This window comes from Lissotriton helveticus, chromosome 7, assembly GCF_964261635.1.
Source record: "Lissotriton helveticus chromosome 7, aLisHel1.1, whole genome shotgun sequence".
Classification (NCBI taxonomy): domain Eukaryota; kingdom Metazoa; phylum Chordata; class Amphibia; order Caudata; family Salamandridae; genus Lissotriton; species Lissotriton helveticus.
This window is the reverse complement of record NC_136068.1, coordinates 386499513-386515526: the sequence shown is the minus strand read 5'-3', so window position 1 is coordinate 386515526 and position 16014 is coordinate 386499513. Positions and strand designations below refer to the sequence as shown.

General features: G+C 47.1%; 1 protein-coding gene across 8 annotated transcripts in view; it reads left to right on the top strand.

Annotated features, from left to right (window-relative positions):
* Positions 1-15536, top strand: part of LOC144768502 (copine-1-like) — an 854409-nt gene extending 838873 nt beyond the window's left edge. For all 8 annotated transcript variants that reach the window (XM_078652218.1, XM_078652221.1, XM_078652215.1 and 5 more), the window contains one exon: positions 14502-15536. In XM_078652218.1, the coding sequence (XP_078508344.1) occupies positions 14502-14615 (114 nt within the window). In that variant the 3' untranslated portion in view covers positions 14616-15536. The remainder of the gene's footprint in view (positions 1-14501) is intronic.
* Positions 15537-16014: the final 478 nt, after the last annotated feature.

Below are 16014 nucleotides of genomic sequence, written 5' to 3'. Positions count from 1 at the left end.
CGAGTGACTTCAACATTCAAAGCAGGTCTCTGTGGTTGTGCCTGTGCCGTTTCCATGCCTCCTCGATTTTCCGGGAGCCGGATCGACCCCTCACATCTAAAGGAATTTTACGAGGCCATGTGCCTCATCTTTGGGTGGCACAACCCTGCTGGTGCACGTTCTGGCCCTGCAGGGTCAGAGCGGTCCCCCTTCTGGTTCCATACTGGTGGCTCTGCCCCGGCTTCAGTCGGACCCCCTTCATCCATTCCCGGATCTGGACCGGTGCCAGTCTTACCAATTTAACCTTCCCCGTTGCTGTTCCCGACGCCCCGGTTGCCCACCAGAAGCACCATCCCCATTCTGATCCTCGACTTCGATAAGGAGCCGGATTGGCATCACCGCTGGATGGAGCCTTGTAGCCTAGATCTAAACCTGAGCCCTATTCCCTTGGGTTACGACTCGGGGAAGAATGGGAAGAGTCGCTGGATCCTGGCGAATGGTAGCTATATCAGGAAGACACTAACATGGACTGATGTGAGGAACTGGGTAAAGCCAGTGGACTGGATACCTCTCCATATACTGGTCTGCTTTCTCACCTACCATGGATATATAGATGGGAGCCTCATATTCAGTGGTGGTGCTGAGAGCAGCTGGGGCCCTTGACCTCAGTTGCCCTCGGTGGCAGTCAACACAAACATCTTGACACAGGTGCTTCACTGGGAGTCTCCACATCCAAACCGCTACTGCCACTCAATGACACCTTCACTGACTCCTTTTGGTGACTTGGTCCAAATCCAACACAGGTGCTCCTGTGAATAGGAAGATTGCCTGCCGCCACCGTTCTGCTCCAGAGGACCCAAACTTCCTCACTCAACACTCCACCCCGGAGAGCTCAACATCCTATGGCACATTCCTTGCCGTTCCCACAGATAGGCAATCCAAGTGGTTGGACTCCTTGGGGAAGATGTTTTCTTCTGCAGCCTAGCATTGCGGTCTGGGAACACTAAATGCCTTTTGGGACATTGTTCACAGACACTCTCTGGGACATGGTTTTGCAAGTGCTGCCACAGGTCCTGGAGGCAGCCCCGGTTGTACTCTCTGACTGCTGCCAATGGTAGAGATGCAGCAAAGTTCGCTATCTGCTGTGGACTTGACAGGATCAACTCAGTGGGCAGAGCGGATTTATCCACAGTGGCCCTAAGGTGCCATGCCTGGTTGAGGACGACTGGCTTTTCGGGGTATGTCCAGGTATCCCCTACGGACATGCCCCTCAATGGCAACTTTCTCTTCGGAGACGAGGTGGATTCAGCACTGGAGTGCTTCAAGGACAGCCTGGCTACAGCTTAGCCCTTTGGCCTAGCGAATCACAAATGGCATCTCCATCCAGAGGTGGCTCAAGGTCTCTTTAAGCAGTGGGGAGAGCCTTGAATAGATCTGTACATCTGCAAATCTGAAAAAAACAGGTTAGTGTTAGATTCCTTACCTTACCTTAGAATATCCCCAGGCGTCAGACTGGATCCGGAAAGTTTTGCGTAGCAGTACCCCTGCGCGTCAGTAGGCGTCGTCTACGGCTCCACGTCCGTCGTCGTCGTTGGTGCCGGGATGATGTTGTCGGAATACTTAGACGCTGCCCTTGCGCGCTGATGTCAGTTCTTCTTTTTTCTGCTCCAGCAAGCCAAGATCCGGGAAAAGCAATACTCCCTAGTCACTTTTTGACTAACTTTTTCGATCTTATTGATCCTTTTTCGAGTCGTAAGACTATGGGTGCCAGTAGGGATGCCCGGGTTCAAGCCCTGTGCCGATTGCAACCGACTGATGTCGGTTACCGACCCCAATCGCCTGTGCCTGTATTGCCTTGGGGCCGACCATGACGACAAGTCGTGCCCCGACTGCCGGGCCTTGACGTCGAAGGCTAGGCGGGAGCGGTCCCGTAAGCGCCTCGAGCTCAGGCAGCCGGCCCGCGCCGTTCACGGTCCAGGTCGAGGAGGAGGTCGAAGAACCGGTCTCGAGGCCAGTCATCGAAGCTCGGTGAGTAGATACCATTCGTCGGGCTCCAAATCCTCCGGTAAGAGGCACAAGAAGTCGACCCCCGCGCGATGGGGCCGGGGGTTCGGGCGACACCGCCCCCGCGGCTCCATCCGGCGTCGGACCTGCGTCGCTCGACGCCGCATTCTACGCCGAGAGAAGAGCAATTCTTCTATGATCCGGCCCCATCCTTTGCACCTGACTATCAGGAGATGGGAGGCAAGGGGGATTGAGAGGGGTCTGAGGACCCTCTGGCACGAGAGTGCCAGTCGTATCAGGACTGGACAGTGGATCTAGGGGAGGCCAGTGGTTTGGACACTTTGCCCGACACTGGCTTTGGCTCCCCTCCTACCGTGGCTACGTAGGAGGGGGCTGCTTACTGCGCATTGCTGACGAGGGCTGTCAAGGCCTTGGTTATTGAGCTCCCCGTCGCGGCCGTGAGGACTGACCTCCTCACCGAGGTCCTTAAACCGCAGGCAAGCGCTTCAGAGCCTCTACTGCCGTTTAATGAGGCCCTTACTGACGTTCTGTGGGGCACTTGGTCCAGGCCTGCTACAGGTCCTCCTGTAGATCGGAACGTGGCCATGCACCACCGCCCGGCCCCGGACGACCCTAGCTTCCTGTCCACCCACCCCACCCCTGAGAGCCTGGTTATCCAGGCCTCTAAATCCCAGACCGCATTCTCGACTGCACCACCTGATCGGGAATCCAAAAGGTATGAGCAGTTCGGTAAGAAGCTGTTCTCCTCACTTAGTTTGGGGTTGCGGTCGGTCAACACCGCTTGCCTTTTGGGCCGTTATACCCACTCTCTGTGGGACATGGTTGAGGACGTGCTGCCAGCTTGCCCGGAGGAGGCCCGGGTCAAACTTGCTCAAGCGCTTGAGTAAGGGCCGGATGCAGGACGGTATTCTATCCGATGTGGGCTGGATACCACGGACTTGCTGGGCAGGGCGATTTCCACGACGGTGGAGGTTCGCCGCCACGCCTGTCTGAGGTCCGCCAACTTTTCGGCTGATGTCCAGAATTCCCTCATGGATATGCCGTTTGATGGCCATCGCCACTTTGACTACAAGGCAGACAGTGCGCTTGAGCGTTTTAAGGACTCCAGGGCTACGGCCAAGTCCTTGGGCTTGTCGGGCCGACGCCAGCAAACTTCTGCCTTTCGCTCCTTTCGTGGCCAAGGAAGGGGCGCCCCCTCACATCCTGCCGGCTTCGGGCCGCAGACTAACATCCAGCGTGGCGGCCGACAGCGGCGAGGCCAGTCCACATCCACCCCCGCAGCATCCGCCTCAAAGCCTTCCTAGTCCGAGCTTTTAGGCCCATTTGACGCCAGTGGGGGGCAGGGTTCGCCATCACATCCTCCACTGGCGCTCCATTACATCGGACAGGTGAGTGCTGCAAATCGTCCGAAGGGGCTACTCCCTCCCCTTTGAAGCGACCCCTCCAGTGATGCCACCGCGGTACCACCGCTTGTCGGGGGATCACTTGCAACTTCTGCAAGAGGAAGGTACGGCCCTCTTGGCCAAGGGGACCATCGAGCGCGTTCCTGGGCCAGAAGTAGGTTGTGGTTGTTACTCCCACTACTTTCTGGTTCCCAAGAAGGGCAAAGGGGGCCTACACCCTATCTTGGTCCTGCGGAACATCAAAGGCTTCCTCCGGAAGGAGAAGTTCAAGATGCTGACTTTGGCTCAGGTCTTAGTTGCCCTAGACCCAGAAGACTGGATGGTAGCGTTGGACTTGCAGGACGCGTATTTCCACATCCCCGTCCTGCCGGCCCACCGGCATTACCTGCGGTTCACTGTAGGCCACGAGCACTTCCAGTTTACCGTGCTCCCCTTTCGCCTTACCAGCGCCCCTCGGGTGTTCACGAAAGTGATGGCGGTGGTCGCAGCCCATCTGCGCAGATTAGGGTTTCAGTCTTCCCCTATCTCGACGACTGGTTGTTGAAGGCGAGCTCGCCCCAGACAGTCGTCAGCCACCTCCAGACTACAGCCGACCACCTGCACCTGCTGGGGTTCTCCATCAATGTGCCGAAGTCACACCTGTGTCCCTCTCAGAAGCTCCTCTTCATCGGAGCGGTTCTGGACTCGGCGCAGTTTCGGGTTTACCCTCCCGAACAGGGGATTCGGGATATTCAGGCTCTGATTCCGATCTTTCGGCCTTTATCCCGAGTCTCGGTCAGGTTGACGCTGCGGCTACTGGGGCTGAAGGCCTCCTGCATTCTTCTGGTGCATCACGCCAGGTGGCGGATGCGGGCTCTGCAGTGGGACCAGGAAGTTTCAGTGGGCCCGGCATCATGGCAACCTTTCCGACCATGTCCTGATCTCGGAGGGCACTGCGAGACAGTTGAAGTGGTGGCTCACGGACCGCGATTGGGTCAACGGCAGATCCCTTTCCCTACCCCAACCGGAGCACGTAGTAGTGACGGATGCGTCACTACTGGGCTGGGAGAAACTCTTAAGCACAGTTTGTTTTTATAAACCTTGTAAACCTTGTAAATTGGTATGAGAAGTTATTGGGTATAACTGACCTGATTTACTCTGCATGTTGTATTCAGTCCATTCATATTACTCTAAACAACTGGGGATGAAACCACAGTTAAAGTAGTTTGAGTTTTTAGGAGCGGCAACGATTGTTTCAATAAATAACTTTCATAAAAAACACATACATAGGCTATTAGGAGAAGCTGGCTATTTTGATAAGCTGGCTTGCAGGATAATAACCACTTCTCATAGCAACCCTTCACTATCCTATCCAGCATTAATGAAATTTGAGCTCACTCCTGCCCGTTTGTTGAAATTCATCGACTTCTCTTTAGAAGTCACATGAAATTCAAACTTCAGTCTCTCCTTTTAAGGAGTGTTCATGGAGTGTGTAAAATGGGTCAAATAATACTACTCTTAAATAATGTTTTACCTCCAGACCCAGGAGATCCTAATATTTTTCACCCTGTGATTTTGTAGAGCGCTTCTTGTCAATTCTTGGAAAAATAATCTTTAGTGTTGCTTGGAAAATACAACTAGGGCAGTTGGCAAAGGGCAAACTCCTTGACAATTTCTAGTCTAGCTTTAGTTGGTTGCTTTACTGAAACAACCATTTTTTTAAATTACTGATATGGTTCAACCTATGGTGATTCATGACTTCTGATATAAAGATGTTTGACACTGATAATTGTATTTTTATCCATGCACTAAAATAACACCCGGGTTTTGAAAGCCGTGTACCAGATTGGTTTGAGTACATATCTGGTCATTTGCAGATGATCAAATTGACAGCTCCTTTTTCAGTCCTACTCTTGTACCACAAGGAGTTCCTGAAGATTCTGTTTTACCCCATGTTCTCTTTAATCTGTATATTGATCATCTGGGTGCCAAATTACCTCTATCTGAAAGCACCCACTCCAGCGGTCATTGCTGTAGTAGCCCTGACTAAGGACAACATCCAATCCCTGATAACCTCACATCTCAGATTCATCCCTAGGAAAACACATGTCCTACTAGTTTTCCGCCAGTCTTACACGACCCAGTTCAGAAATGGCTAAATTCCACCAACATCCTACAGTGCATCAAAGCTATCATTAGGATTTAGGCTTGATGATCAACTCAACCTCTGCAAACAAATTAACAACATGGCCAGCAACATCACATATCGGTTGAGATTAATTAGTGGGAATAAACCTTGCCTACTGGAACAGGATCTCAAGAATTTTGTGTAAGCAGTGGAACTACCAATACTTGACTCACTAGCATTCCTAAACCCCCCTCCCCCTTGTGTCTCTTTAAATCTTTATTGCACAGAGGACCACACCCAGTCTTGGAGATTGACTAATGTGCTTACATTACTCCTGTTCTAGATTGTCTAAGCTGGGTCCTTATTGATCGTATGTGTTATTACAAACCTGTTTGCTGTTTAAATAAACATTTACACTGTAATCACTCCCACTGTATGGTGAAAGTGCTGAAGATCCCATAAGAGCATGCCAATTTAGCAACTCAGATGCTCTTCTTCTTGAAGCTGATCTTCGGCAAAAAAAAAGAAAAGGTACTCTGAATCAGTCATTTTCTGTCACTTTAATCATTTTCAGAAACTCTCTTCTGCCTACGCATCGCCTCTTTATCTGCTTTCAGAAGAGAACTGAAACCTTTTATTCTTGCACACCACTTACCTTGATTCACTGTCTAGCACCTTCTCTTTTTTTACTCCAGGATGATTATCTACTTGAATGTTTAATTATATCATTTGTGAATTGTGCCATACCTAACTATACTCTCTATTATAAACTGGTTAATATTGGATTTAAAACCTACTTTATGTACAGGTTAACTAATTTTGCATTCACTTGAATGTGTTATTGGACCTGGTCTCTTTACTTTCTCGGAAATGTCTGTGATCCTTCTTTGACCGGTGAACCTTTAGTTAAGAGCCTTGATGGTATCGGACCTTGTATGTGCTGTTTAACCCCTTCCACGCTCATGACGAGCTGGGCTCGTCATGAGGTAGCCTCCTCGCACGCTCATGACGAGCCCAGCTCGTCATGAATAATGGGAATCATCAAATCTCAGCACAGGAGGGGAATACCATCAGCATTGATGTGGTTAAGATCTCTCACTTAGATAAATTAACATGGCCTTTAAGGCAATCATACCTTTTTTGTTATGTACAAACAACCATTTTTATAAATGTTGTTTCAAAAGTGTTAAAACTGGATTGCTTACATTTTATATGCACATTTTAATATCTCCCTTTTTTTAAGGATTTGTAAATCATAGTGCTACCATCTTCCCTGTCAGTCATGTGTTCACTGCTAAGCCACACCCTAGGTGTGGTTCTTTCTTTGCATAGCTTCATGTATTTTACCCTTATGCTTTTTTTGCTCTTGTTTGGTCCTCCTGCAACTCCAACTAGTCACTTCCTAAATGCACGTCAAGGAGGAGATGTACAAAAGGAATCTCACACCCAAGAGACAAACAAATAATAGTTGTACCTCATAAGGATGAGAAACTTTCTTTCCACATGCTTGTTTTTTCAAAATAAAGCTATCTTAAAATATTTTGGGAAAACATGTAGGCAATATTTTATTTATTGCAGTCTGTTTTGTCATTTTTAAGGTTTAGCTACACAACACAATATTTTGAAATTGTTTTGGTGAGTACTAATACCTCACCATAAAATGAAACATGATGGGTTTGGTTTTCAAACCTTTTTCTACGCCCTTGCTATGCCTTTCCACATACAAAAGCAAAACGTCCTTTGAAACCAACTCTGCAAATGCAGCTGGATGGTCAAGCTCATTGCCCCTGACTTTCATATCTGTCCAAGTCTATTAACGCGTTGCTGTCTAGTAAAGTCTTACATGTTACTCTCCTATCAGATATGCTATCCTCACTGCATGTAAAACTTCATTCCAATGGATGTTTCTACATGTAGATTCCTCACCTGTACAATTCAAGGCATCAGACTGGATCCAGAAAACTTCAAAGCTCTTAAGTTGGCAGTAGAGGCCTCTGGTCTTGGTCGATGCCGAAAGTGACAGGCTGCGTTACTGAGGCCATAAAGCCCCCACCCAGCGCAACAACCTAGTTCCCTTTTTTCCGTACCTTCGACATGGATCTGAAGCTTCGCTCTGAGGGGTTTTTTCACATAACATTAATTTAGCAGTACCATCTCTCCTCCCAAGAAATCAGCATTCAAACCCTGCAGGGATTGTGAGGGATCTTTGTCCATTATGGACCTCACACTTTTTGTCTTTATTGCCCGGGGTCAGACCATGAATACCGGGCCTGTGTTTCTTGCCTCAGCATGTAACCCAAGGGCATAAAAGAACAGGAAACTAAGCTATTAATGGCCAAGGACAGAAAGGACCATCAGCACCACAAACTGTTGAGAAATCACTCTAGGTCTCCATCCTCCTCAGCGGGCAAGAAAAAGAAGAAACATCAGAAGTCAAAGAAACACTTCAAAGTAAGTCTCCCCTTGCTGTTTATCTCCTACAGAACCTTCGTCCTCTGAGCCGGAGTTCATCAACTTGACCCTGTTGGCTCCTCTTCCATGCAGTTCTGCTCCAACAGTGCACTCTGCTCCGTAGCAACCTTCTATTCTTCTGGAGCCTTTGGCTTCGATACCTCCACTGCCCAAGATTCCAATGTCGGCGACAGTTTTTCCTGTGTTCCTGACCTCAATGTTGGACCTAGCGGTGTTCCTTAAAGCTTTGTATTCCACCTTCTCAAAAGCATCATTGCAGATTGGTGTCCCTTCAGAGCTAGCAACCGTCTGCCTGTTCCCATTGTTCATGCCATTCCATTTGATGCCTTTCAGCACCACTCTAACGAATCTGCTACCAAATCCGCATTGTTTTGACCGAGCACTCTGGTACATGGTTCCTCAGCAGTTGATGCCGTAGACTGCTTCATCACCACCGCCTCTACCTCCGGTAGGTGGTGCTGTCTCTGTCGCAGCCCAGCCTAGCCCCTCAGTATATATTTCCTAGAGATGCTCAATGACTTTTGGAGGAGAGAGTATAGAAACCGTCTCATTTGATTGATTTGATTTTTGCATTTATAAAGAGCAAACTGTCACTCCAGAAGGAGCATCCTGACGCTAGGCGTAGTAGAGGATGAGATGAAGCCGTATGGGACCTATATAAGGATCCAGTTTTTCAGTGCCTTCCTGAAATGTCTCGGTTTCTGACATCCTCATGTGCGTTGACAAAAGGTTCCAGGCTTTAGTTCCTAATTCAGCCACTGTTTTACTTCCCTTTGTTTTGTACTTAAAGTTGGGAGGTTTGAGAAGCTTTGCTGATGATGATCTCAAGGTTCTGGATGTGGTGTATGGGGTGAATCTGGCTGAGAGATACGTTGGGCCTAGATTTTGTGCGGCTCTAAAAGTAATTAGGAGAATCTTAAATAGGATTCTCTTGTGTAGTGGGAGCCAGTGGAGGGTTTTAGGTACTGAGGATGCTGAGGACCTTCATAGTAGTTTCAGGACTAGGCGGGCCGGGCCGCAGCATGTTGTACAACTTGTAGTCTTTTCAGTGTTTTTTGACTCCCGCCAGGAGGCTGTTACAGTAATCCAGGCGCAATAAGATCAGTGCCACCGCCACTGTTTTCCTGGCAATTAGGGGAATGAAGTCACATAATTTTCTTAATGACTTAATGAGGATAAAGCAGGTCCCCGCTACCGTAACTGTGTGTGGTCGGAACGAGAGAGCTGTGTCGAATTGTACTCCTAGGTTTTTTGCTACCTTAACAGTGGTGAGTGGTGGTGTCGTGCCCTCTGGCCACCAAACATTCGGCTGAAAAGAATTATCTTTACCTATTAGTAGAATCTGTTTTGTCGGTGTTACACCTCAGGTGGTGGTTCCTCATCCAATGAATGACCTCGGCTAGGCAGAATTTAAAATTGAGTTCAGCATCAGTGGAATCTTTGTCTCATGATATTTTTGGTTAGGGCTCTGACTTGAAAGATCTCATTACCCTCCTTGGAGACCTTGAGCATACCACCTATGAATTTCAAGAACTGTTCTCCGCCAACGTCATAGACACATTCCCAAATTTAGCTATGGGCTTCCTCACTGGTTCAGCAACGCCGGAATTGGTCTCTGCATATGGTGATTTTGAAAGCTACCAAAGTCTTGGATTTATAACTGTACCACAGAAACCAAGACTAATTTTCTCACTGCGGTCCTTTCGGCACCTTCTTCAACACCGTGACCCCTTCTTCCCTTTAGTGAGTCTATTTTAGAGCCCATTTTGGCGGCATGGGAGAAACCTTCTTCGACCCCTGTGGTCTCCGGTCTTGCAGTTTACCGGTATCACCCAGCTTCAGGTAACCCAGCGTTCCTTTTGGCCCATCCATCATCGGAGTGCCTTGCGGTTCCAGCCTCCTGTTCCAGTAGCCAGTCATGACAGTGCTTTCCAAACAGCTCCTGTCTTAAGGCATGGGACAACAATGCTTTTTCCGCAGGGACTATGGCCTTGAAGTCCCTTAACATTAACTGCCTTCTGGACAAGTGCAATCATGCCTTGTTGGATATGGCCCAGAAGTTCTTGCCACATGTTCTGGATTACATGAAAGACCATTTCCAGGAGCTCATCATTCTCAAATGTCGGAATGACTCGCGCTGTATTATAAAATCTGGGATTAACATCACAGATTCCGTAGCCTGTGCACTAGCCACTGCAGTCACCATTTGTAGGCATGCTTGGCTCCACACATTAACTTTTTGTAGATGTCCTGGCAAATCTTATGGATCTTCCTTTTGATGGAGTATGACTTTTTGGTGACAAGGCTGATTAAACTTTGGAGTGTTTTAAAACCAGCAAGAGCACTAGGCACTCCCTTTTCCTGCAAATCCCACCTCTGACCAAAAACTACAGCAAGTTTTGTCACTGTCGCAGCTTCCCAAAAGGGTCTTCCTTGCCTCCAAACCCCACAATAGCTGCATCCTCTTGTCAGACTATACAGAGGCAGAAGTCGGGGGAAAGGGCGCAGATCTGCCTTGCAACCCCCCTTCTCCTCAACCGCATGCCAGGAAAGCAGATGTCATTTACTTCCCCAAGTTCCCCTAGAGCCTGTGGGAGGGCAGGTGTTTCATTTTCTTCCAGCCTGGAAGGACATTACTTCAGACAACTGGGTCCTTTAAGTCATAGAAAAGGGGTACAGTGGAGTTAGTGCCAGAGCCGGAAAGTGACCAGGGATGTTACGCACATTACTTCCTGGTGCCCCAAGAAGGATGGCTGTCTATGTCCCACCCTGGGCTTCAGGGACCTGTTCATGATTCTTACCCTAACTTAAGTTCTACCTGTGTTGTAGCTTTGAGATTAGATGGTGTTGCTCCACCCCTGAGGGTAACTGACATCCAGGAAATGGTTCCATCCTTTCATCAAGGTGCAAGAGTCCCAGTTCTTAGAGTCCTCATATTACTATGTTTGCTGACTTCCTACATTCTCATAGTCACGCATGCAGGTTGACACATGAGGGCATTACAGTGGTGCCTCAGCAGGCAGTGGCTCCAGTACAGGGGAGCAACCTGTTTGTACCATAATCTCCTCCAGCGCTACGGCAGATATTGTGTAGTGTTGAATAAGGTGAACCTGAGCTGCTTGATGGCCTTCACTCCCTCTTTGACTGTGAGTGGAGAGCTAATCTGGAGAACAGAGGCCTCTGTTCCCCAGAAGAGCAGATTCTTCACATCAACCGCTGGAACTGCAGGTGATTCGGCTAGCGCTCAAGTCCTTCCTCACTATCCAAAATCGATCCATCAAGATCTTGACTGACCACATGATAGTGATGTTATGTGAACAAACAAGTGGGCATAGGGTCTCAACTTCTTTGCCTGGAAGTGTTGAGTTTGTGGGCTTGGACACACTGTCAAGGGATTTGGCTCACCACCAATCACCTAGCGGGATCTCTGTGTGTCAGGACTGACAGTCTGAGCTAGCATCTTGCTGGTCACGGGTGGCATCTTCTACTGGAGGTAGTCTAGAATATCCTAGCCCAGTGGGGGCACTCCTCGGATTGACCTGTTCACCTCCTTGGAAAGTGCTCATTGCTAGCAATTCTGCGCCCTCCAGTATCTGTTGAGATGAGCCTTGGGGGACGGTTTTCAGTTGAGATTGAATTTTCAGCTGTGTTGGACCTGGCCCTTTCTGCAGGTTTATCCCAAAACCTTTTGTCCCTAGTAAAGTGCACTACATACCCCCAGGGCGTGTAAATTAAATGCTACTAGTGGGCTTGCAGCACAGATTGTGCCATCCACTTAAGAAGCCTTTTAAACATAACTCGGGCCTGCCATTGCAGAACCTCTGTGTCCAGTTTTAAACTGCATTGTCAACCTGGCAAAGTATACCTTTTGCCAGGCCCAAACCTTCTGTTTTAATAAATGTCAGTACTAGGGGAGGCGCTGGACAGCCCAGAGGGCAGGGTGCAGTGTCTTTGAAAAATTTGGACATGCACCTTTAAGTATTACATGTCCTGGTAGTGCAAAACTCATAAATTCGTTTTTCCTTACTGCATCTCTCCCATAGGTTAACATTGGAGTTGCCTTATTACATTTTATAAGTGTAATTTCCAAATAGGAAGAGATAAGTAGTTCATGTTTGGTGTGTCTGGAATGGCAATTTAAAATCCTAACTTATGGTGGAGTCAGATTTTAAATTAAGTTTCTGAACGTGTCACTCTTGGAAAGTTCACATTTTCTTACCTTTGCTGTTTGGTGCCTGCAGCCTGTCTCTGGTCACATGACTGGGTGTAACTCACAGCCTGTGTAAGCGCTCCGCAGTCGAGCATGCTTGGGAAGCCATGCCAAGTCCCTCGGGGATCTACAGGCAGCTGCCCAATCCATGTGGAACCAGTGCTTCTCGCGCACTCGGGCCACTCGTTCCGAAATGTATCGGAGATGGGCCATCCAGTAATATTCGAGGAGGTTGGGGCATGTCAATCCCCCGATCTCTGGGGAGCATCAAGACAGAATTGGATAGCCTCCGGTGTTTCCCACCCCAGATAAAGTTGCATATGTCCTGTTGGAGAGCAATGATCGCCTCCTGTGGGATGGGGTTGGCAGTGTCTAATAGGTAAGCCATTTTGGGCAGGATGGATATTTTGACGGCGCGGAGATACTCCAGTCAGGACTCTTGTAGCAGCTTCTATTAGCGCAGGTTGTCTAGGACTGAGCGTCATTATTCTGGCCAGTTGACGAGAGTCCAAGTTCTCACCTTTTTGATTTCCCCCTTAAAAGTTGTACTCTACGCCTGTTAGCTAATAAAAACACCGTTTTGAAAGTTATCAGTTCTGCTAGATGGCTCTTTCCATCCTGATAAGTTGATTTTGCAAACCTGGGCTGCTTCCTAGGGTGGTGACCCCTTTACATCTCAGTCAATCCATCACACCTTTCAACATTTTATCCTCCATACCCCCCCCCCCCCCCCAATCCTACCAACGAGGAGGAACGTTTGCAACTGTTGGATCCTAGGCTAGCTGCTAATTACTACTTGGACCCCACCAAGTACTTTCCTCTAGATGACCAGCTCTTTGTCGGTATTGTGGTGGCAAAAAAAGTAAGGTGGTGGAAAAAGGAATTGGTCAAGACCTTCTACATCTTAGCCAAGAGAGAACCTATAGAATGAATCAAGGCCAGTACCACCAGCGCTAAGTCTACCTCTTCTTCCCGTGTCAGGAGGGTTCCTAGTGCAGAAATTAGTATGGTGGTGATGTGGCTGTACTTGCACACCTTCCCCAAACTCTACTGCTTTTATTCTAAGATGTACAGCGATGGGCACTTCGTCAGATCCATTCTTCAAGATTTCAACCTATAACCATCTATCTTGCTGGTGGTTACCTGCAGATTCCTCACTGACCCACTCGCTTCCCAATTTGATGGATGCTTTTTAACAAAAGTTAATAAGATCTCAAATTATATCTTTTGGTACTGCACTTCTAGCTCTGTCTTCTCGCCCGAAGCCTGGGAAACAATGTATGAACCTTATATTTTTGCAGCAGAACAGGTGCTTTTAAGTCTGTGATGCTGCCTGATGTCCCTCTGGTGTCGGCTGAGACAGCTGCCCCCTACTGGTGACTTGAGAGCTTTGACTTTTTCTGGATCCAGTCTGTTGCCATGGGATTGTTCTACAGGTGAGGATTCTGTAGGTAGAGTATCCACCAGAAAATTGTTACCACAGGCAAGTAACTTTTTCATCGGCTACTTTACACACCACAGTGCCTTGGAAAAATACAGACTGAAGAGGATGAAGAGGTATTGAGCACTGTGGGTCTGTGTTACATTGAATCATTTTAGATAGAGGTGCACCTCACCATCCCCCGCCGCATCTTCCTTATCAAAGCACTTTCTCCCCTGAAACCCTGTCCTCAGTTCACCTCTAGCTTCCTTTCCATTTTGTGACCACTACCGGTTTAGAGTGAAACCAGACCACCAGCCTTGGATGGGTGTGCATGTTATTGTTTTAAACTGTGAAAAACACACTTCTATCCAGTGCCTGGTTTCCTTTTTCAAGGGTTAATTCTTGATTAAGCTGTGCTATAGAAAGGCAATAAAGCAATATCCTTGTAATTTTCCCTATTTAACCTGCCATCTTTATTTACACATTGGTGTTGGTGGTAGATCCATTACAAAAAAGGGACTACTCCGCTTGTATTCCTGTGTATCATTTCTGTATTCTTTCTGTAAATCGCATGATTTAAAGCCATATTAATTAGAGGAAAAGGATACAGGTGCTTGTCTCTTGCCGTTTGAATTTCAGTTGGTGTGCATAGATTGTTTTCTAGCTGTTGGTGGGTTGGAAGCAGGCACAATGACAAACTTGGACCTGCCACGACTAATGACATTGATTAAATACTATCACTAGATGCGCCTTGGCATCAGGGCTTTTCAGGTGTGTGTTTTTTCCTTTTTTTTTTTAAGAACAGGTTTTGTTAATGAACCTAGATGACAAATGTTTCTTAGTTCAAGACCTTGCTAACCTCATTTGTTCTGGTGTTTACAGGCTCCCAAAGAAGCTCTCTCTCAGGCTGTGCTGGCTGAAGTCCCCAAACAGCTGGTCACGTATTTCAAGCTCCTTGGATTGACGCCTCTTAAGCCGCCACAGACTACAGTATAATTTGTGCCTTGCTGATAATGACAAGACCAGACACCATCTAGCTCTGGCATGAGAGAAACCTACATTATGCTGATTTAAATGTATCTTTAGTTTATGCACATCATGAAACCTAAAAAAAGTAATGTTGAAAACACTTTAGTAAAATCAGTGCCAACAAATTCTTTAAAATAGTTACATGCTAGGTAGGCATAGTAGTTGCCCTACATAGATAGTCCACATATCCTATTGTTTTCCTTGTATTGCTCTCTTGTGCGTTTACAGGGTGGTGATAGATGCTTCATGTGGTACAGGAGCAGCAGTCAGTTCTAAGGGATGGTCAAACGGGAGACCAAGTTGAAGCAGTAATTGGGAATTAAGGAATTATCAAGTAACGTGTATGAAGTAACATTTGCAACCACGGGTACCAGACAGGTCTGTCTGAATGTAATTCTTTTGAATGGTATGCAGAATGCCATTGTCTGGGAGAATCGTAACACCCAAGGTGTGCGTCTAATGTCGAATCCATATAGACTATAGATGTGTGTGACCAGCAATTATGAACGTATTGAATTGTTTCTAATGTCTTGATTGTCACAATAAGCAACCATTTTTTTTATTGCACGCCAAATATTCCTCTTTAGTACTGTGCCTCATAATCATGTGTTAAGTTAATATGAATGCACCAGTTCATACCTCATGACCAAAGTTCCTGGAACAATCCCTCTATGGACTGAAAAGGATAAAAAAAAATTGAGACCAACGTGCTCATGCCTTTAAGAAACAAGCAAGGGTTGTAATTGAGGCATGTAACATGAAGTTTATAGAATAGCCAATGTAAACAGTAAATATAAAATGTACTGCTTGTACCAAGTGTTGTATCTAAATCATTCAAAATGTTGGAAGGAACAGATATTTTCATTAAATTCAATTTTGGAAAAAAAACACTTAATTTTGTTACTCTGGGTTCTTTATACAATCAGCATCCAGTCATTCTTGTTCAAATTGAAATATTGTATGCAAACCCTTCTTTATCTACTAATGTGTGCGCACAGTCATGATTTATTTGTAGGTATGAAATATCAGTTTTTGTAGTTCTCTTTTCATTACAGTTGCTTGAAGTCGAACAGATATGAAACTGATTTGGATCAACATACCAAAGTTATCCAGTATTTGGGTGTCTTTCATAGATTCACATGCCTGAATCATTCCCCGTCGTCGAGACGGGAGCCTCCGGTATATAAAAAAGTAATGTCCTAGAGACATACATAGAGAGAATAGGCCTAAAGGTCTCACCTTAGTAGCCTATCCACGTCCTTTTGTAGGAAGGACCAAACAGAGCAGGCCCCAAGGGTCCCACCTTGGTGGCCTATCTGGGTCTTTTTGTAAAAAAGGACCAAATAAAGTGAAACAGCCAATCAGC